Here is a 22,798-nt window from a genome sequence, read left to right as displayed (position 1 = left end):
GCCTTCTAAATACACACACAGCCTTATCACAGACCTTGGACTCAAACATTTCTCTATGATACATCAAGTTGTACAGAGACAATTCAGTATTCAACAACACTCAGACTCTCATTCCCATTCAAGAACTGTTAATGTAAGAGCAGCTTCATAATGAGACTATGAAACCATAGAATTGTTTAGTTTGGAAATGACCCTTAGGGTCATCCTGTCCAACTGCTAACCCAGCACTGCCAAGTCCATCTTTAAACCATGTCCCCAAGTGTAATGATGAAGATTACACATCTTTTAAGTATCTCCAAGGATGGTGATTCTGTCATTTCCCTGGGCAGCCTCTTTCAATACTTGACCACCCTTTCAGTGAGGAATTTTTTCCTAACATCATCAAAACCTTTCCTGGTGCCACTTGAGGCCCTTTCCTGTTGTCCTATCCCTGGTTACTTGGGAGGAGGGACTGACACTTTTAGGGGAGTAGAGAGATTTCCCTTGAGCTTCCTTTTTTCCAGGTTAAACACCCCCAGCTCCCTCAGCTGCTCCTCACAGGACTCGTGCTCCAGACCCTTCCTCAGCTCCCATTTCTCTTCTCTGGACACGCTCCAAGCACCTCAATGTCTTTCCTATAGTGAGGGATCCAGAACTGGACACAGGATTTGGGGCGCAGCCTCAGCAGTACTGAGTACAGGGGGATGATCCCTGTCCTGGTTCTGCTGGTCACACTGTTGCTGATCCAAGCCAGGATGCCACTGGCCTTCCTGGCCACCTGGGAACAGCTGGCTCACTAAGGACTGAAGATTTTACTCCTCCTACACTGATATATTTCTCATCTGCTTGGCCAAGTTGCTTAAACTTTTGGTTTCCTACTTTATGCTTCTATGAAGTAGGGCACAGAATCTCACAGGGATGCTGAGAGATTTTATTGTATGAATATTTCAAAAGCATTTTAACATTCTTGGGTTGAAAACAAATCATTGCAAATAATCATCTAATTGCTTAAATACTCAAATTTGGTATCCTTGGTGCTGCAAGTAAACATTTCCTAATTGAAGTATTCAAATAATATTTTCCATAAATAAAATCTTCAGTCAACAGACCCCAAGTTTATGATGATTTTTTTCTTCTTTAGCAGCTTTATGTATTATTATTTTCAAGATGAAATCAATGGGCTAAATGTAAAGGCCAGTCACATAATTTCTTTCTATAACCACCCACTGTAAACTCTAATTCTGAACTGAATGTCACCTATCAATCCTATTAAATGTTCTAAGTAACTTGAGTGTCACTAATTACAACAGGAAGGTAAAGAGTTCAGGTAACAGAAGCAAAAAAGATGTTGCATATGAAGGTAAACTTTTCTTGATTTCCTTTTAGAAATTTCTCACAGGGCTTGCTGGTTTTTGAACAACCAATCAAGCAACAAAACCACATAGGAGATCTTCCAGATGCAGAAAGAGATTTCAACCAAGAGTTCATTATGTCTACCACAATAAAAGAGAAAGGAAAAAACCAAAGCAAAGTCAGGTGAGAGAACTGATAAATTAGATGGACATGAAAGCTGCAAGTTCTTTTCTATTCAAACGGGAAACGTATATTTACAGAATAAGAATATCACAAGATGAATAATAATCACATTTTAGCAATGTTTGGAGATTTAGGTTAATAAGCAAGGTATCATTTATACATGTAACCTTACTTACTGTAAAGTGAGCTGCTAATTTGTCAACCCTATTTTGGAAGCAGACAATGGAAATGCACAGGTCAGTTCCATACAGGACTGCATATTAATCACATTAATTTTCTGAAGTGTAACACCAAATGTCCTTTGGTTGCATACTGGGTTGTTTTATATTCCTCATCTTGGCAAGCCTCTTAAAACATCTGTTTGACTACAGATAACTGTAGGGGAAACAAGGTGGCAAGGAAAAGGCAAAGCATACACACCAACGAATGGTACACACTGTGAGCCATTTTCAACAGGGGCTTACAGAGCTTATTAAAAATACACATAGCATCTGGGGAGAACAAAAACAAAAAAAAAAGGTGTCACCAAGAATTTCATTGGCAGTTCAAATGCAGATCTAATCCTAACCTGTCTGTAAATAGTCTCTTAATATAGAAGTAGTTTAGTTTTACAGACCAGAAGACAGTTTCATGTTTATATTCTCTATAAAACACAGTGCTCTACAGACTTTGAAAATTCTCTGTAGCAGGAATTCCCTTTGAGGAGGAGAGACAATTTTCCTGGTCAAAGCTGGAGAGCTCTCTTCTAGCTTTACCAGAGGTTGTACAAAATTCCTTTCCTTCCATCCCATCTCTAGCTAGAGATTCCAGAAGTCAGAGCAAGTGCTACACATGACATATCCTACCACCCAGCAAAACAACTCGAAACTGGCAAAATGCTAACCCTGGCACTGGATTCTCCAACCTATATTCAGTCACAGAACAGCCAATAAATTAAATTTTTATATATATACATATTTATTTATTTATTTATTTATTTATTTATTTATTTATTTATTTATTTACATATTAGTCTGCACGAGTCCTCTGCACACAGTTGAGCACTGTCCTGTGGCAACAGACAGCAGCTCAGAGAGACAAAAAGAGTGTACAAGAGGGGGATTAAACTTCCCTGGGCTTTTATGACGTTCTCCTGAGGAAATGGAAAAAGGCTAGACCAAATAACCTTCAGCTGAGGTTTGAACATAGAAATGTGGCTTGTTCTGCAAAGGCCAGACATGCCCATGCAGTGTGGTACAATTTGGAAAAAATTGTAACTTTGCAGCTGACCCCATCCACTTTGCAGCAAAGTTACACACTTGAGGTTGAATTTTGTCTGTGTAGCTTTGCCTGTAATCAGGACCAGAAACTGTGTATCAAAGCCAGTCTAAAAAGTTGATCCATGCTGTTTTGTGGCTTCCAGGTCCTGGTTCCTGGGCAAGACCTGTGTGTCTAATCTTAGCAAGTGTATTCATGCCCTGACTGTAACAAAATTCCCTCTCATTCATTTCCTTTTGTTGATTTTACCACCAGAGGAGATAATCCAGCTCCATGGTTTAGCACTTCTTTTTGCTTGTGGAGGTTTTTCAGGCATCGCAGAAGTTGGCACTTCAATAAAGAATCAGTTTCACTGACGTTTTCTGTGTATCATCTTTAGAATATTGTAGCTAGACGCTTAATCTACTGTGCAAGAAACACAGTAATAATTGTGAAGAAGTTCTCGATTTTATTGGTTTTTCAAAACAATAACAACAACAAAGAAAAGATAAAAATAATAAATCCATTAAAAGTGTGGCAGAGTATTGGACAGAAGAGCACAAACTGTGGTCACCTATAATGACATAACACAACTGCAACTTCCCAATGCAAGAGACCTAAAAAAAATGAAAACATGCATGTAGTTGTAAAAGCTTTCACATTTTTTTACATTCTCATTGTGCCAAGAATGTTGAAATAAGTTGGGAAAAGGTCGAAATTGCATCCATTTCAGAACATTTGTTGGCCATTTCTATGAAAAGTGAATTTGACTTGAGGAACCTCAGCACTGAGAAGATGCTTGGGGAAACCATGGGATGTGGGCTGCAGCACATTTAGCAGTTTAGGCTTTTTAGGGGGTTTAGGCTGTGTGAATGGGTTTATTCGAGTCCTCAGGGACAGGTGATGGCAAATACAAAAGGAAAATCATGGAATCACGGAATGGTTTGGGTTGGAAGGTACCTCAAAGATGATTCTAGTTCCAACCTCTCTGCCATGGGAAGGGATGCTTTCACTGGACCAGCCTCCTCAAAGCCCCGTTCAGCCAGGCCTGGGACCCTTCCAGAGTTGGGGCAGCCACAGCTTCTCTGGGCAGCCTTTGGAATTTCGTCCAATATCCAGCCTACACCTACTCTCATTTGGAACCCACCACCCCACGTCCTATCGCTACATGCCCTTTAAAGCAGCTCCGCCAACAAATGACAGCGCGGCGTCGTTTGCTGCCCCGCGGGATGGGCTTTGGGCTGAGGGCCGTACAGAAGGAGCATTTCCAGCGTTTTAACGCAGCGACCGAGCCACGTAAAGCCGGGAGAAGGCTGGCGGGCAGCCCTTGGACAACCACCAAAAGGGCAGCACTACCCCTACGGGAAAACTGCGCCTCCAAATTCTGCTTTTCCATACGAGCCCGCTGGCCGCCGCTCCCACCCTTCCCACGGCCGCTCCCGCCCCCGCTCCGGACGCGATCGGAGCTGGCACCGCCCCCACTCCCGCCCGGCCCGGCCCGGCCCCGCCCGCTCCGCTCCACGGCCCGGCCGCCAGCGCCGCTCCCGCCGGACCCGCTGCGGCTGCTCCCGCCGGGAGCCCGCTGAGGAGCCGCTGTCCCCGCTAAGGAGCCCAGCCCCAGCTGCCGAGCAGCGCTCCGGGCCCGCATCCGCCGCTGCCCGGGCGGGAGGCGCGGGGCCGGCACCGCGCATTGTGCGAGCCCGCATGGGCACGGCGCGGGGGCGCGGCCGCGGGGCTCCTGCCAGCCTCTCGCTCGGCGCCCGGCAGCGCCCGTAGCCGGGCAGCGCCGCGCTCGGCCCCGAGGGGAGGGAGGGAGGGAGGGAGGGATGCTTTTGGGGAGGGATGCTTTTGTGCGCAGCAGCGGGTAGCGGCGGGGCCGCGCTGGCGGGGCAGGTCGCTCAGCCGCAGCCCTCCCGGCGGCAGCGGCCGGGCGCGATGCTCTGCTAGGCGGCCCGGGCCCTTGCAGCGGCGGCGGAGCCGGCAGGGCGGACAGCGGCTCCCCATGGCGAGCAGCCGGAGCATCGAGCTGGAGCACTTCGAGGAGCGGGACAAGCGGCAGCAGCGCTCCGGGCCGCGGCGCGGGGGCTCCGGGGCGGGCGCGGGGCCGCGGGGCAATGGGCTGGTGCCCAGCCCGGCGCACAGCGCGCACTGCAGCCTCTACCGCACCCGCACCCTGCAGGCGCTCAGCTCCGAGAAGAAGGCGCGCAAAGCCCGCTTCTACCGCAACGGGGACAGGTACTTCAAGGGCTTGGTGTACGCCATCTCCCCCGACCGATTCCGCTCCTTCGACGCGCTCCTGGTGGAGCTCACCCGCTCCCTGTCGGACAACGTGAACCTGCCCCAGGGCGTGCGCACCATCTACACCATCGATGGCAGCAAGAAGCTCACCAGCCTGGACGAGCTGGTGGAAGGTGAGGAGAGGGGTCAGAGCCCGGCTGGAGGGACCGGGGACCTGCTGGTGGCTTGGGGGCTCTCCCTGGGTGAGCTTGCCGGTGGCTACCCGGATGGCGGGGAGGTCGCCTTGCTGGCACCTGGCGGCCCCGTTTGCAGTCTCGTCACCCCGAGTGCTGCCATCTGCATGCGCTGGGCTCGGCTCCAGTGGTAGTGAAGCAGCAGGTGTTCTCTTCATCTGCAAGAGCTGTAAAGTTCTTGGTTACCTTCCGTGTTTAAGGCGGGGAAACGCTGTAATTTGGTTCTCTGAGTGTCACTGTTGAGTCACGGTGGCTTCAACCTTCAGAGAGGCAGCCCCAGTGCTGTGAAAAAAGGGTATCTATATCAGGTGTAAAGTCTTTATTTCACATGTGGTCAGAGTCCATATGAACACAGGGAATTACCTGCCTTGCCTGACTTTCAAAAGCATCTTACAGAATCAGATGTATTTCAGAGTTGTTCCTAAGTAGCTTTTCACAATGGGACTTAGCTGCTAAGGTTACATAGACCTTGCAAATCTGAACAGAGCAGCTCTTGACTGTCTCAAAATGAGGCCAGAAGCATTGTTTTGTGAATGAACACATATGTCCTTTGTTTGTGGGGAGTGATAATTATCAGAATGAGGAGCAGAATTCCCCACTCTTTTCACATGATGTCTTAAAATGTAGTTTAAGCTCAGCGTTGCCTGCTTCCCAAATGCACAGCTTATGCTGTGCACACTGGGAGGTTCAAAGTGAATTTACACTTGATGGTTCTTGATGGTATTTAATACATCAGTCTTCCACCCTGGGACTCTGTGTGCCAGGTGAAGCGGGTTTGTATTAATGAAGAAATAGGATTTTTTTTGTAGGCCTTCCAATGCCTCCCGCTTCCTTGGCTTTCCTAGTCTTTGAGTTTTGGCCTGGAAGCTTTCCTTTTCAAAGCAGTGCTGAATGACACCTGGAGAATTGGATGGGAAAGGGAACCTGGAGACCTTTACCTAACCCATCAGTAAGAGCACTGGGAGTTAGGGACCAGCTGCTTCACAATGTGGAAGAGAAAGGGGTGGGGGGTACAGAATTTGCTGTGCCAAATGGGCCTCTCTGAAAAAAGATGTGTATGGAAAGCACTTCCTGATAGTACCACAGTGCTGAGGACTTCTGTGATGTACTGTAAGGCTGTTTGAAGTGACAACTGAGGAAATATGAAGTGGTTGTAGAGTGAAACGCTGACCCTGTGGTGATAAGAGAAATGAAGTAAGTAAAAAAACTTTCATGATTTGGTGGTTGATTTAGAGATACCTTTAAAAAGTATGATATGCTGAAGTGGTGGCAGAAGAAAAAGGAGATGAAACTAGCAATAACGTGGGGTGACACTTGAAATGTTGCAGCAGGAATGATATTAAGCTTTTATGACTTGAAACAAAGAGAATTACTTGTTGGACAGCAGTATATACTCTTACAACCATAAATTAATAACTGGAAGAAAAGCTTAGTCTTGTCTCTTTAAATACTCATTGGAAGTGTAACCTTTGTCGTGGCTCTTCACTGGAAGAATAAATGTCACAGTCAAAATGCCACTTCCATGCTTTCTCAATGGAATAAAAGGGGGAAAAAGAATCCCAAGTAGTTAGTCATCTATCCATGAGCACTGTAAGGCTAATCACCACACAGAGAAAGGAAACTATATATAAGAAGGAAAGGACAACAAACAAGTACTGAATCTATCATTCCTTGAAGTTACTTGAGTGTTCTGCCAGCTGTTTTGTTCTTGAGGTGCTGGAAGAGATTTGATTTGGGTTCATTTTCTTTATTTCTCGTGGTTACAGCACAGCAAGCTTGAATTCCTGCTCTCGAGTAAATACTCCAATATTGGTGTTGACCTAAAGCTTGAACTGCAGAAGCACCAGAAGCAGTTTTGAATGGTATTTTGCTGTATTGCTTTTTAATACTTTCAAAAGGAAAATAGAGCTGAAGTGCTGTAGTGTGTGCCAGCCACAGGCTGAGCACCAGACGGGCCATGGCTGTGTGATGCAACACCGAGCTCGCTGCTCTCTTGGCACCTTCCCAGTGTTCCTGAACTGGGACATGGAGTCACAGCAGTTCAGGTTCAGTAGTGGCAGATCTCTGCAGTGAGCAGAAGGTGAGTGCTCAGCAAACCTTGCCAAGCCAGCAAGATCTGCATTAAACCTCCCTCAGCTCCAGCCTGTGTGTGTAGCTCTTGGACAGTGATGTGTCCCAGTACAGGACAAGCTCTTTAAGGCTTATTTGCTATTTATCTATCTGGGATATAAAAGCTGGCAACATCAAATTCTGTATCATAGTGAGCTGAGTTGAGTCACTGATAAATGTTTTTTTTGAGTTTGGCTGTGTTTGGCAATCTGTTTTACTGTTTGTCATTTTAAGAGAAAAGGAGCTAGTGCACAGACATACTGAGGATATGAAATATTGCTGTTATGGGTTGAACCAGTTAAAATTGGAGCAGATCATGTTTATTAGTCTAAAATAGAAGCTCCATTTTATGGAGCATATTGTTTTTCTTAGCTGGATATGACGATCAAAAAAGCATGCTCTGCTGGACCAGCCTGAGGCAAATATAATTTATATTCTTAGCCTCTGTAGATTAGGAAACATCATGGCTTATGAGTTTGACAGTTTTCAGTGTTTTCTTAGAATGGGAGGAGGGAAGAATTTCATTGTCTGCTCCTGATCTGTTTGAGCAGGCAGATCCAGAGAGGAGTTGGGGGCTGGGACTATTATGACTTTCTTACGGTTTTCTTTCTTCCCATGTTACTCTCTGACATAACACTCCTTTTTACTTTAGAATATGATATTCCATGTGTAATTTTATACTTGCCCCTCAATATAAAATATTGAATAATAGACTAATTTTTATTTTCTGTCAGAGTTAGCTATTTAAGTGTTTGTCTATTTCCTTCAGTTTTCTTGAGAATGCAGGCTTCCTAAAGCATGGCACCGTGGTAATAGAACTGTGCAGCTCTTTAGTCCTGAGCTATGTGTTCTGTGTGGATGTTGGTCATGCTCTGTCTCTTTGCTTTCATTGTCTTGTTAATGAAGGATGTGAAGAATCCTGATTATAAAGAGCTGCTGCAAAGTTGGGAGCTGGTTTTGGATTTTGGGAGATGAAAGCAAGTGTAGACTTTATTCCTGGAAAGAGAAGTTCTGTTGATTTTGCATCTAATGGGAATCCTTCTCGTTCCCTAGAAAAATGGCTGAGTCTTTGTTCATTTAACAACAATGCTTAATTAATACAGTCCTTTTTAAAATGTCAGGAGTGTTGTCTGCAGGGTTGTGCACACAATCAACAGGCATCTGCAGGGAAGTCTTTGGGTGGGAGGTGAAGGTTCTGGGCAGGGCAGTCTTTATGCATGGCCAGGACACACAGCACAGGGCAATATCTGATTTACAGAAATGAGCTCTGCCTCACTAGTACAGAGGAGGAGGATGTGTTTCAAAACAAGGTGTTGAACAATCCAGATTTTTTCTGCCTTAGATCATTGTTCTTACTGAATATTACATTTTAATCCTTCATAAAGTACCTGTGACTTTAGTTGATGTGCACTGTTGTATTAGGTCAAGAACATCTTTTCTCTTGTCAGGGCAAGCAGATGGTAACACCAAGGAGGCAGGTTGTATTTTCGCTCGTTCTAAAAGGTATGATTACCCTCTTGTGCTAGAGCCAGCAGCTGGAATGCTTTATAAAAAAGAGGTAAGTGTAGCAAGTTGAACAAAGAAGGGTATGAAAGAAGGATTAAAAAACAATGAAAATATATTCTTCCAAATATATGTTCAAATCACTGCAGTGCCACAGTTCTGGAGCAATGGGGTGTGGATGTGAAATGCGGGTGTAATTCTTTGTTAACTTTCCATCCAAGTAAAATAAAATAGTTCCACCACCATCCATCTCCTAGTTTCAGGGATGGGGAAATTCTACTTTATTGAAAAGGGTTATTTACTTCCTGTGAAGAAGGCACATGGTGTCAGATATGTTTGATACCAGGTGGCATTGACTGTTTTTTGAGAGCTTTTACCCTGCCTGAGCAGAGGGCTGAACTTCCAGAGGTTTCTTCCAACCTCAGCTGTTCTGTGATTCTGTGAAAGCCTGTAGGAAGCTGTAATCTGAACTTCTTTGTGTCTAAATAAAATCAGAAGAGAGCTAGTAGCAGTTAGTCATCTGCTAGAATCCTGGTTGTCATCCCAGGTTTTAAAAAGTGCATGGGGAACTCTGAGTGCTGTAGATGAGGAAAGATCGTGACTTACACAGGGTTATTAAAGGTGATATGAAAGTGAATTGTAAGAAGCTGATGAGGAGGGAAGTTGCTCAAAGTAAGGAAGGAAAGAGAAGTTGCAATAACCCAATCCTTCATAAAAGAGGTTGTTTTATTTTTAGACCAGTCATATATACTGTAAATATGCTGTTCCGGAAATCTGCTTGACTTTGTGTTACAGAACACGGGAAGGGTACTCTGCTGTGTTTCCTAAAGTTAGAAAGAAGGTCAGTAGCCCTGAAAAATACCTTGCTGTACTAAATAAGCACCTTTTGGTACCTTTGAAGCTAAAGAGTTGCACCCAAAGGATCCAAGGAACATAAGGTGAATAAGTGAATTCTATCTAGGTACCTGCCCTGTCCTATGGGATCCACAGGGGAACACATGCATCAAAAATATATAAACTGCTTTCCCTCCCTAGGGGTGTTTTTACCTGTCAGCTGTATCATTCTCTGTTATGCAGAGTGACATTTAAAAGGTGAAGAAAAGTGAAGTGATTCTTTATGTGACTTTCAGGAGATAGTGGTTATTAACCTTGCAAAGGGAAAAAAAAAAAAAAAAAAGGCCAGAAAACCTTATTCAGATACTTTTGTTTCAAATATCCTTACTGAGGACTTTTGAGTGTTGTACTCTATTAATTCCTTTTGTTGCTCACTGTGTGGCATATCTACAGTTGGTTTCTAACCTAATGCAAGAGAAAACTAGATACCTGTATTTCTTTAGTAGTCTCTGTTTTTTAAGGACAATATTTCTGAATATTTCTAGGCTATTTGTTAAATGCTTAGCAGTGAGGTTTGGCTTACAAAACTTGTGCTGTGAAGAACCCAAATGGTCGGGCAGCTGTGTTCCCTCAAAACTGCACATATCACACTTGTGATGCCAAAGGGCAGGATTCATCCTCTTTTATTCATTAGTACCTAATACTGCATGGGTGAGTTTAGAAGAGTTCACGTAGAGGTATAAAATAATCAGGGTTGGAAGAGACCTTTGAGATCATCCAGTCCAGCCATCCACCCAGCACTGCCACTGCAACCCCTAAAGCACATCATCCAGTGCCAGATCCAAATGCCTCTTCAACACCTGCAGGATGGTGACTGCCCCACCTCCCTGAGGAACCCATTCCAGTGTCTGATCACAGTGAAAAGATTTTTTCTAATATCTCATCTCATTCCCCCTGTCACAGGCTGAGGCCCTTTCCTCTATTCCTCTTACTGCTGGCATGGCAGAAGAGACCAACTCCACCTCCCTCCAACCTCCTTCCAGGGACTTGTACAGAGTCCTGAGGTCCCTCCTCAGCCTGCTCTTCTCCAGACTAAACAAACCCAGCTCCCTCAGCCATTCCTCATGAGACATGGTTTCTAGATCTTTCCTGAGCCTTGTTTCCCTTCTCTGGACACGCTCCAGCTCCTCAATGTACCTTTTAAAGCAAGGGCCCAGAACTGGACACAGCACTTGAGGTGTGGCCTCACCAGGGCCCAGTGCAAGGGAACAGCCCCTTCCCTGTCCTGCTGGCTGATCCAGGCATGGGGAACAGCCCCTTCCCTGCCCTGCTGGCTGATCCAGGCCAGGGGAACAGCCCCTTCCCTGTCCTACTGGCTGCTCCAGACCAGGGGAACAGCCCCTTCCCTGTCCTGCTGGCTGATCCAGGCCAGGGGAACAGCCCCTTCCCTGTCCTGCTGGCTGATCCAGGCCAAGGGAACAGCCCCTTCCCTGTGCTGCTGGCTGCTCCAGACCAGGGGAACAGCCCCTTCCCTGTCCTGCTGGCTGCTCCAGACCAGGGGAACAGCCCCTTCCCTGTCCTGCTGGTTGATCCAGACCAGGGGAACAGCCCCTTCCCTGTCCTGCTGGCTGCTCCAGACCAGGGGAACAGCCCCTTCCCTGTCCTGCTGGCTGATCCAGGCCATGGGAACAGCCCCTTCCCTGTCCTGCTGGCTGATCCAGGCATGGGGAACAGCCCCTTCCCTGTCCTGCTGGCTGATCCAGGTCAGGGGAACAGCCCCTTCCCTGTCCTGCTGGCTGCTCCAGGCATGGGGAACAGCCCCTTCCCTGTCCTGCTGGCTGATCCAGGCCAGGGGAACAGCCCCTTCCCTGTCCTGCTGGCTGCTCCAGGCCAGGCTGCCATTGCCCCTCTTGGCTACCTGGGCACACTCTGGCTCAGGTCCAGCTGCTGTCAGCCAGCACCCCAGGTGTCCCTTTCTGTCCCAAGGCCCTGCTCACCCAGCCTGTGTCACTGCATGGCTCAGGTGCAGAACCTGACACTTCACCTCCTTGAGCCTCCTGCAGCTGTGTCCAGCCCATGGATGGAGTCCCAGGTCTCCAGCAGAGCCTTCCATCCATCCCCTGAGCACATCAACACTTCCACCCAGCTCAGTGTGTCCTGCACAGCTGCTGAGGGTGCCCAGATCATCCATGAAGATGTTAAACAGGACCAGCCCAAGGTGGAGCCCTGGGAACACCTGGGAAACACACCTGGATAAATCCAGCTGGATTTATCTCCACTCACCACAGTGCTCTGGGCCCAGCCATCCAGCCTGGTTTTTACCCATTGGAGGGAGAGTCCACCCACCCAAGCTGCAAGCAGCCAGTTTTTCTAGGAGGATGCTGTGGCAGGTGGTGTCAAACACTTCACTGAAGTCTGGATATGTTGCAGTCAGGTAGATAAATTGCAAGAGAAAGGACTCATAAAATCAGTCTTTGCTCTCTGTTAATAGCTAGCTTGTCACTTCTTCTATGTGCAGCTAAGTGGCTTGCAAGTTCCCGTGTGAAAACAATCTTAAGCATGAAAACAATTAACGCAACAAGCTATTCTCATAAGAAAACTGTTTGCACCTGCAATAAACGAGAAATCTGTCTCATGGGAATCAGTGAACAAAATATGGAAACTAAACAAGAACAGAGAAATTGCACAGACAAGTAAAATACCTTTTACCAACCAATGGGGTAATTGGCAAGAAAACTATTAACCAATTAGAATTGCACATGAGGTCTGTAAAAACTGTATAAAATAAGTTGTGTGAATAAAGAATGGGCTTTTCTGCATGGACAAAATAGAGTCTGGGCTGATTTATTACAATGTGGACAGATGCCCATGACAGACACATGTGCAGCCTTCTCCTCATCTACGTAGTGTACACCTTATTCTCCTTATTCCATGCATTTTTATTTTGAAAGGTGAGATAGGCACATTTCCTGAGGATTGGTCTTGAAGAAATCGATGACAAATGAAAAATTCTGTGGATGAGTTTCTAAGAAAGCAAGCCAGTATTAAGGCAGCTGATGACCAATGGCTAGGTCATCACCTTGTCAGATTGACCAGTGTAGTTGTGTTTTCTCTTTTTCCATTTTCTGTGCTCATCACCTGTATTTTCCTCTTCTGAGGGAGTGGCAAGTGTTGTGTTTAGACTGTTGGCTGTCTGAAACTGGAATCCTTTTAATTGTTCTTAAGCCATTTACACAACAGCTTCTTTCATGGATAGTGTATCTGGTTATTAATTCAGTGCAGCTAAATTATTGAGAGGTGGGTAATGTTTCCTTGTCAATAGGCAATGTTCCTTGTCTTCTAGCTGATTTTCTGCTGTTAATAAGACTTGGAAAATCAGAAGTAGTCTTACACCATTTGCTGATTACATTGTGACCCAAAATATCAGCAGACATTTCTCCTTTTAAGCAAGCATATGCCCAGTTTGAGGAGTTTTTGGTGGTAGCAGGATTTCTTCATGGAAGAGCTGGCACTTTAAGCTTGCTCTGAGTACTGTCATGAATCATGGGATGGATGGCACGTACAGTCTGTTGAAATTATGCTCTGAACTTATAAGGAGGTTTCAGACTCCTGCCAAAACTACTCTGCAGCCTGGTTGAGCTTTCTGCTGTAGAATAGTTTGGCTGGGCTCAAGAGTCCCAGATGTCACCTATGTCTGGAATTGTTGCATTATTTTCTGCTTCTAAATGAAAAGAAGAAAGCTTTGCTTAATAGATCTTCCTACCTCATTACCCCATATTGTGCTCCTTTACCTGCAAATCTCAGTGCAATATTGGTGACTAAATTCATGCTCTGGTCTGAAACCTGGGGAACTGATTCATGCTAATGCCAGTGTTGTAAGCTGAAGATGTGATATTTACTTTTCATAATGTGACTGCTGTGACTCTGTGCTAGGGTAAAGCTTTAGCTTTAAAATCTTTCAAAATAATAAATGGGAAGTGGTCTTCAAACTATAAAATTTATCATATTGAAGTTAGCAGTGTAATATTTTAAGTATTGTTTATGCTTCTTTTTGGAGTTGTGTTAACTTTGTAGGGCTGGTAGATGTACAAATGCAAAAAGAAAAAAAAAAGCTACAGCCTGATCAAAATACCACTAAAATCTCAAAAGAGATTTCCTTTGTATTTGGGATAATATGTATTTAGGTTATTCACGTGAAAAATCGCATTCAAGGCAGTCAGTGAAACAGTCAAATTTATTTATGCTTGTGATTTTTAAGTATAAAGGTATCTGTTACTTTGTGAACAGTGTTTGAAATTAGTTTGATTAGTTCAACCCCTTTAGACCCCCTCAAAAATCCAGTCTTGTCTGTTATATTTTGCAAATATCAGTTTTCTGGAAGATTGTGGAGATGATCAGAAGTGTGCACTTAGACATGAATTAATCCCAAGCAGATTTAAAATCAGGTCATTCATGAAAGCTGTGAGCAAATATGGTATATAATATTACATTTTCATGTTCTTACCTTGAAAAAATTAATGTAAAAACTTCTACAAATGACATGATGGTTCTTCCAAATAGACATACATAAGTGCATTTTCTACTTTGGAGGATGGCTAAAATAATTTAAACAACAGTACACCTTTATTAATGTTGCTTATCAAGGGATGGTGTTTTCTCAGGCATGTTTTTAAATACACTATTCTGTAGGAAAGTTTCCTGGAGTTAACTTTATAGGTGTGATTTAAGTTACCCCTGCCATTTTTTTACTTACATATTTTCATCTGATAAGTAGTGAATTGTATACCTCTGTCAAACAAATAAATGTTTAACTCATTCCTAGAAAATAATTTTTTATCCAGAGAGCAGAAATTGGCTTCCTAATTATACCATTTCTTGCGTTTTTTGTATTTTGTAAATTTTTAAGTAGAAACTGTGGGTGAAGTCCTGGCTGTGGTAAAATAATTAGAAATTTAAGCAGTAATTTCTAAACTTCATCCTTTGTCTTAAAGGCATGAAACAAGCAAAGCACTCAGTGAATGTGTTTTCTCACTTACAGCCCCTGCTGTAGTCTTGCCATATGTGCCTGCCTTGCAGGTGTAGAAGTAAAATCTGTTTTCCATGTGAAACTTGTGTTACTTAACTTTATTTATATGTCTGGTATATGAAAGCAGGCATGGACTTTAAAGCACTTACTAAACAATCTGTAATGTACTGTATTCTCAAGTAATTAGACTTTCCTGTATCTGCCAATTATAGGAAATTTTCAATTCATTTTGGCAGATTTTATCTTTTTTTTTTTTTTTTTTATTTTCAAACTCAAATAACTTGTTCTTCTGCTTCAGGCTCGGCTAAATGCAGCTGAAACAAATAATTTCAAATTCTCTCTTTTAAGTTATTACATTGTTTTAACTTGAAAGCCCTTCCTGGGTTTTGTTACTATGGCCTCTGCTTAAAGGAGAAGAAGTAACAAGAAGAAATCTGCCTTGGAACCCTTTCAGATAATCAAGACATTATTTTATTCATGCATCAGGCAAGGGAACCAGTAGTAAACAGAAAGTTTTACACTGTTATTTTAAAGAAATATAGAACCTTTTGGATTAATATTGACTGAAAAACATTTAAAAGGACAATTTCTGCTGTCCTATAGGGTGCTGTAGTACAGCTGTGGTAGATAATAGAGCACATTCCATGAAAGCACAAAGAATATGCTCTATTTATGATTATGAGTCTGTAAAAGACAAAACCAGCATGCCTGTTGAAACTTTTCTATAATAAATCCTTGAACCAAGGGACCTTTTGTCCTCTACCTTTACTTTGTGTAAAGAAGTTAATTCACTTCAAGTTTGAGACTCTTTCTGAGTAGCTTTATTATTTTTTGAGCTTTTTTCCTTTGAATTTCAGCCCTGAGATTGAACTTTGAATTACCTTGTGTACATTGTTAGGTTTTTTTAATGGTCTAGGAAGTGCATTGGTTTTGAGTTGGAAAGGATAATTCTGAACATGCTCAATGATGATGAATTTTGAGGTAGTTTACAGAATTTATTTAAAACTCTTTTCACATATTTGGACAGACTGTCCTAAGAGTTTGTGCTGGTTTTGGCTGGGATAGAGTTAATTTTCTTCATGGTAGCTGCTTTGGACTGTGGTTTGTATTTGTTTTTGAAACAGTGTTGATAAGAGGGGATGTTTTTGTTATTGCTGAGCAGCACTCACACAGAGCCAAGGCATTTTTGGCTTCTCACACCATCCCACCCGTGAGTGTGCTGGGGGAACGTGAAACTGAGAGGTGACACAGCTGGGACAGCTGACCCCAACTGGCCCCAGAGATATTCCAAACCATTTGACATCGTGCTCAGCTTGTAGATCTGGGGGAAGAAGAAGGGAGGGGGAATGTTCAGAGTTACAGCACGTGGCTTCCCCAGCCACCATTGCCATGATGGAGCCTGGCTTTCCTGGAGGTGGCTGAGCACCTGCCCACCCTTGGGAAGTGGTGAACAAATTCCTTGCTTGGCTTGGCTTGCCCCTGTGGCTTTTGTTCTCCCTATTAAAGTGTCTCTATCTCAATCCATGAGTTTTATTTTACTCTTCTGTCCCACTGAGTGGAGTGAGCAGGCAGCTCTGTGGTGCTTGTTCTGGAGTCCCACTGTGCTGGGGTTCTGTGGCATGCAGGAAGGTATTTGGAGAGGGGAGAATAACAAAATGATCAGCAGGTATCATTAGTAATGATGATTGGTATGAATTAGAACTACCAGCTTCTTGAGGAGCCTCTCATTTGGCAGTGCTGAGTTTGGAGACAGACTTACTGGCAATTATTCAGACAAGCAGCATAGTCCTTTGGATCTGGTGTTAGAGGATGTACAGGGGGAACCTTTGCTTTCTGTTGCAGCTCAGCTGCTGCCACAAAACTCGAATGTCTCACTCTCTTTTGGGATAACAGGATAGATGGTGGAAGCAGCTGTTGAAAGAGAACGGTGCACCTCTTTAAAATCATAGGGTATCTTTGTTTGAAAGGGACTTTCTGAAGTCATCTCACCCAATATCTTGCTCAGGTTTGATAAAATCAGATTGCTTGGAGCTTCCTTGCAATTTAGTGTGTAGTTCTGGGGCAGCACAAGCTTCTAGACACCACAGTCCTTACAAGGCAGTGTGGAGTTTGGGGTTCTTTTTCTCCTACTTGTAAATTGGTGCTAGTGTGCAGCATGCAGCAGGAGTTTGTGCTGGAAACACCTCCTTTCTCTTTGCTGGTTTTTTTGGGGGAAAGAGGAGGAGTCTAGTTTTGTGTGTATCAGTTTGTTTTGTGTACCCCTTGAACTATGAATATGGGGAGGAATGATGGGGATGAGTACAGGCAAGGAAATAATCCACAGAACCTCACCCCAGATTCCTGGTACCTGAGTGGAATACAGTCCCAGTGATGTTTGTGGAGGTAGAACTGGCTGCCAGAATTTCCCAACAAAATCACTGCTAACTTGGCTTAATTATAGTCTGTGTTCTTTCAAATACAGCAAGCAGACTTTCAAGAAGGTCTAAATACAAAATAAATTACAAAGAAGTGTAATTGGTATTGGAAAAGAAACAAGAAAGTCTTTCAGCTCATGGTAATTCTTCAGGGCTTTGAAAGTAGTTTAGTATCTTGCTTTTAGAATAAGCTGTGCAACTTCTAAGATAAATCAGCTCTCCAAACTAGAGTTCAGAAAGTAAAAATGTTGTTTAAAAATTTTCTAGTATGTATATAAATGTTAGTATGTATCTAAATTTGGATTTAAATCTAAATACATTTTGTAACCCTTACAGTTCTGTCCCCTGGATGTATGTTGTAAAGATGTAATCTTTACTCATCTTACTGTGCATGTTAGAAGTGAGTTTGGTTTCTTCCACCAGTGACTTTGACTGCATAGCTTTAATTTTAGAGCAGGTTAAGCTTTGTAAGATAAAGTTTGCTCTTCTGTCTGGAGCAATGGTGTATTCCGTCAATTTTGAATGCTTTACAATTCATCCTTCTGGCAATGCTCTCCCCTTTCAAGAATGTCTTGGGATGTCATTTTGTGACACCCCAAGGATGTGAGTTGCACAAATAACTCACAGTTAAGGATGTCCTTTGTCATGGTTTGCATCTTGAATATTGCTGTCAGGTGTCAAAAGAGTAGTGGCAAGCAGCAAGTAGTTTTTCTTAAACAAAAAAAAAAAATCCACAAAGCAGCTTTGAAGCAGGAGAGAAAAATGGAGGAGTTTTTAGATGTCCTATTGTACTCCCATACTCTCAAAGACTCATTTGTGGCCTCAACAGGTGTTCATTAAAAAATTAACAGGTGTTCTAAAAATATTAAAGTGAATGCATTTCAAATGTGTGTCCTTGGTAGAAAGGCAGTATCTCCTGGTAGATTAATGTGCTTTTCAGGGTAAGGGTCTTGAGGTGCGTAAATTTATTCTGTTAATACTTGCTGTTGTAAAATAATTAAACATAGACACTGGTGTACGTATCTTGATGTATATGTTTGAGGGATATATAGGGGAGGACCTGGATATTGGTTGTAGGAGAATGCTCCTAGTGTCATGTGTTGTCATGTGTCATGCAAAATGACTCAAAATCCAAAAGACATGTGAAATATCCTGAACCTCCTCATTACCCCCTATTTTTTATATCAGAAACCTTTTGAAAGCTGTTGAAAGCACTCTGTGAGAGTGTTGTTCGGGCACAATGCTCTGATAATTTACAGTCCTTGTTAAACTACAGGAGAATCACTCCCAAAATGCTTGCCTCTTTTGTTTTATTTGGTTTTTAAATTGACAAAGTGGCTGCAAACCCCCTTAAACAGTGCAGGTGTCTCCTCTTCCCAGGTGAGAGCTACGTGTGTGCGTCCAACGAGCCGTTCCGCAAGGTCGACTACACCAAGAACGTCAACCCCAACTGGTGTGTGAACATCAGGACTGGCTCCAGCCGCTCCCTGACCTCCCTGACAGCCACCAGGAGCGAGGTGAAGGAGAGCAAAGACTTCATCAAACCCAAGCTGGTGACTGTTATCAGGAGCGGGGTGAAGCCACGGAAAGCTGTGAGGATTCTGCTGAACAAGAAGACAGCTCACTCCTTCGAGCAGGTCTTGAATGACATCACCGAAGCCATTAAGTTAGACTCGGGTGTAGTCAAGAGACTTTGTACCCTGGATGGGAAGCAGGTAGGAGAATAAACTGCTGTGGACATCTAATAATCTAAGATGCTCAGTTTTCATAAGTTCACTTCTCATTATGTGTATGCTTTAATCTGCTTCTGAATGACGGCAGTTTAAAAAAATCAACTTTTAAAAGCTTTATTGAAATATTAATACACACAACAAAATTAGAATTGTATGTAGTGTAAAATAAGTGGATCTTTACATTCAAGTGAAACAAATTATTTTTTTGCCAGCCTTTTTGCATTGCCCAAAAGAGTGACTACTGATTAAGTAATACAGTTTATTTGAAGCATTTGAACTTGTTAAGATAACTGTGTGTTTTCAGAAGCAGGGTCCTGTTTTCAGACTACCACATAGTGTCTGAGCGGTTTAAGAAAAATGTTGATGTCTCCTTCCATTGCACTTCCACAGATTGCTATTTCCAGAGGTAATGACTGACATGAGCTGAGGTCAAGAATTGTATCTGAAATGAATCATTCTGGGAGGGTGGTCACATCTTTGCAACTTGTTTTTTTTTTTTTTTTCTTTTAGTTTTACCTCTGTGAGAACACAGCCAGGGTTAATGATGTGGTGGGTGTGTGTTCTCGCACAGAAATACAAAGCATGACCCACAGGATGTTCTGCTGCAGCATTTAAAGTGTCAGGAACACACTTGGTGTTGATCAGTCACATTAATGACTAAGCCCTTCATAGAACAGGGCTTGGATACCTGATACCTTCATTTGACACTGCTTTGGAACAACGAGAGCATTGTGGCTTTAGTAACAGAGCAACACAGGCTGCAGGGTAGATCACATTGGTATCAGGTACCCAGACTCTTGTACTGTTGACTAAACATTAATATCCTTGCTCATCCAACAGATATTTATATACATCTGCATAAAGTAATTGTAAAAGTTTCAGTTGTGTTCAGTTGTGGGCATTTTTATTTTCAGAATTTCTATAGTGTATAATGCCTGAAACCCACTTTTTTGTGGTGCAAGCTTCTAGCAAATGTTTGGCAGAACAAGTGCACTTAGATTGCCTGAATGTGAGCTCTGTCTCTGCTTATGTTGTGTGTGCTTAGACACACTTCTTGTAGGGAAATATCTGAAAAGAACAACTTCTGTGTTTTGACGAATTTATAGTAAGGCAAAGGCATCACTGCAACTCTTGATTTTTAGTATTTGGTGGCAGCACGATGATGTGCTCTTTAGTTCTTCTAATAGGTTTGCTTTTAAATGAGATTTGTTAATGCTGCTTCTTAACAGGGAATCCTTCCTAGGAACATCTGAAAAGTGTTTGTCATGTTTAATTTAATTAATAATAAAACAACTTTGTGGATATTTATTATGCAGTAATTAGTCTCCTCTGCCCATGAAGTGTTCTGTCACTGTCTCAGATGATTTTGGTCTTCTCAAGCAAGTAGAGAGTCAATAAGGGAAACTGCAAAAGCTGGGATTGTCAGTTCAATTCACCTCTTCTTGCATTGTTAAAACAGCATGAACCCAGTGATCTGCATTGGTATGGGAGATGCAGTAGTGCATCAGGGTTCAATAAAAGTAGTTGAATTTAAATACCACATACATTGCTTGCATGTTGCCATCAGCCCTTGGTGAGGATGACCAGTCATTGGTAATGCTCCAAAATATGATTTTTATTTGCTGCAGTACCTCCTCCTCCCCTTCTGTAATAAAGGCAGTCATCAAACTTGGACTGTAGGAGTGTTCTCAGGCAGGATTGAGAAATCCCAGATTCTGACTGTGAATGTTCTGCAGAGAGCTGCTGCCTCTCTGTGTAAACTGCTCCAGCAGTAGCAGTACATAAATGTGGAAACCTTCCTTCCATTGGGGAGACAGACTTTGTGCTTTTCCACAGATTTTGGGAAGGAGCCTTTGTTGCACAACTGTGTTTTAAGAGCTTGTGGGATGGAGTGCTCCAAAGAGAAGACATATCACTTCAAACACCCTGACAAAAATAAATCCTTCTATTACTTACTTAGGAGGATGGGGAGTTCTTGTTTTGTTTTATTTTTTTGTTTATTTCTCTTTCCCCAAAATGAAGGCCTGACCCCAGTTTGAGACAGTAGTTTTTTTTGTTTTTTAATTTGTTTGTTCACTGCCAGTATATGTAGAGGTTGGTGCTGAAGGGCTTTTTGGATTCTGGCACATAAAGAGTTGCTTTGCTGCCAACTACCAATTGGTGGAAATTTCTGAGCCTATTTTCTCTAATGTAGTAATTGCTTATTCTTCTAAATTTGCTAGGGAGGCAGATCTTTTATGTTCGTTGTAGTGTTGGCACAGCTTGAAAGGCAACCATTAAAAAAAAAGGCATTTTGTAAATGGCTGTGTTCCTATAAATGTAGCTCTTGTGTTTCTCATGGTTCTAGTTTTTTTTCCTTGCTCCTTCCTATTTTTATCTCTGTGGAAATACATTTTATTTATATTTTTTTTTTCTGAGTGAATAGACTTAGGTTGTATTTTCTGTTTAATATGAAAATGGGACTGAAATGCAGATGATGAAAACATAAGATTTGTATCCTTTGACTAGGGAATGCATTGTTCTGTTAACTTGTGGTGTGATTTCTTTATTCCAGTAGAACCATTTCATGTGTAGGAAGAAATGGTGATAAAACCAGTGATCTTTCTGACCAGTAGAACAGAAAGGATGTACTCAAAAGAGTTTTTTATTTACTCTCCTGACTTCATTAATCCTGACTGTCACAACATCTTGATGATAATAGTAATACAGAGAATAACACCTGAGTTGGATATTTCCTTGATAATTCCATGTGAAAACAGACAAGTATCTGGTTTTTAATTGTAAGATTTTATAATGTTTGAAAGATTTTTCTTTTATCTTCAGTTTCCATGTGAATGCTGTAATTTAACATATTAGTGCTTAGTAGCCTGAAGCACAGATTTATTTTTGAACTATGTTGTTGTTGGGCTAAATTCTAACTTTTAAGCTATTGAGCAACCAACTTTTTTTTTTTACCTCCCACAATTGTTGAGATGGTTTTTAAGTGAGAAAAGTATTTCTGTAAAAGTAACCAGTCTTTAACTTTGCAGTGCAGGCTTCTGCTGTTCCACTCTTTGTGCTTCTGACATTGAGGTTTGCCTAATATATTTGCTTGACCAAAGTGTTTTCCTTACTTGGCTGCATTTTCCTGGAATCTGTCACTGTCCCACTGTGAAGCAAGGACAGTCAGGCTGAAACTTCTCCAGTTGGGGAGTTAACCCTTGGTTATCTCTGAAGGGAATGGAGGATTTCTTTCTTTCTTTTTGCTAAACAAGCTTTAACCTTCAGTCATTGTGAGGTGTGTGGTAAGCTGGGGGGAGAGATTTCCTGTGAGAATCTCACAAAAAACCATGCAGAGCTCTGAAGCTTGTGTTATTTGACACACAGAAGAAAATTAAATCTTCACACTTTTTAAGCCTGCAGTGTGTTGCAGTTTCATGGATTAATGTCCCTAACAGGATTGAAAAGGTGGATGTGACACCTTTTCTATACTCTGTTGCCCAATGATGAGAATGCACCAAAAATTAGCCTTATTCTGAAGGCCTTATTCTTTTTGATGGACCACAGGTACACTGGGGGCTAGCTATGAAACAAAAAGTTCTCCAATTTTCTGGTAATGAAGTTCTTTTATAAAGTGGTCATTAAAAGTAAATTGGTAGCTGAAATTACTACGTGTGGGTGTATTTATCACTCATTGTGCTCTCCTCTCAGTGATTTTTTATTCTCTAGTGACAGACTCAAAAACTCTTTGTAGAGAAGATACTTTTGAAAACTGAGTTTTGTATTTGCTTTGCTGTTAACATACCCATCACAGAGGGCAGAAACCAGAATAAGATATGAGCAGGAGAGATTTTGTTTATTAGTATAACAGATTTTTCCCATATACTTGATAGGCTTTTGTTATTCAGATTTCAAAATTTTCCACTGCTACAGTAGTTTTGCTACAATCTTAACCTCAGTAGAGATCTTACTGTTTAG

At 42.6% G+C, this 22,798-nt stretch overlaps 1 protein-coding gene across 5 annotated transcripts in view; it reads left to right on the top strand.

The window, feature by feature from the left end:
• Positions 1-4,715: 4,715 nt before the first annotated feature.
• DCLK2 (doublecortin like kinase 2) overlaps positions 4,716-22,798 on the top strand; it is a 79,763-nt gene continuing 61,680 nt past the window's right edge. For 2 of the 5 annotated variants that reach the window (XR_004417940.2, XM_033060090.2), the window contains exons 1-2: positions 4,717-5,162; positions 18,489-18,823. Coding sequence is in view for 3 of the 5 variants with exons in the window: in XM_033060090.2 (XP_032915981.1) it covers positions 4,754-5,162; positions 18,489-18,823 (744 nt within the window). In the remaining 2 variants the exon portion in view is untranslated. Of the gene's footprint in view, positions 5,163-18,488; positions 18,824-22,798 lie in introns of all 5 variants that reach the window. The other 3 variants (XR_004417941.2, XM_033060089.2, XM_033060088.2) reach the window with 3 other exon arrangements.

This window comes from Catharus ustulatus, chromosome 5, assembly GCF_009819885.2.
Source record: "Catharus ustulatus isolate bCatUst1 chromosome 5, bCatUst1.pri.v2, whole genome shotgun sequence".
Taxonomy (NCBI): domain Eukaryota; kingdom Metazoa; phylum Chordata; class Aves; order Passeriformes; family Turdidae; genus Catharus; species Catharus ustulatus.
The sequence above is the reverse complement of the archived record's forward strand: the minus strand, read 5'-3'. Positions and strand labels throughout refer to the sequence as shown.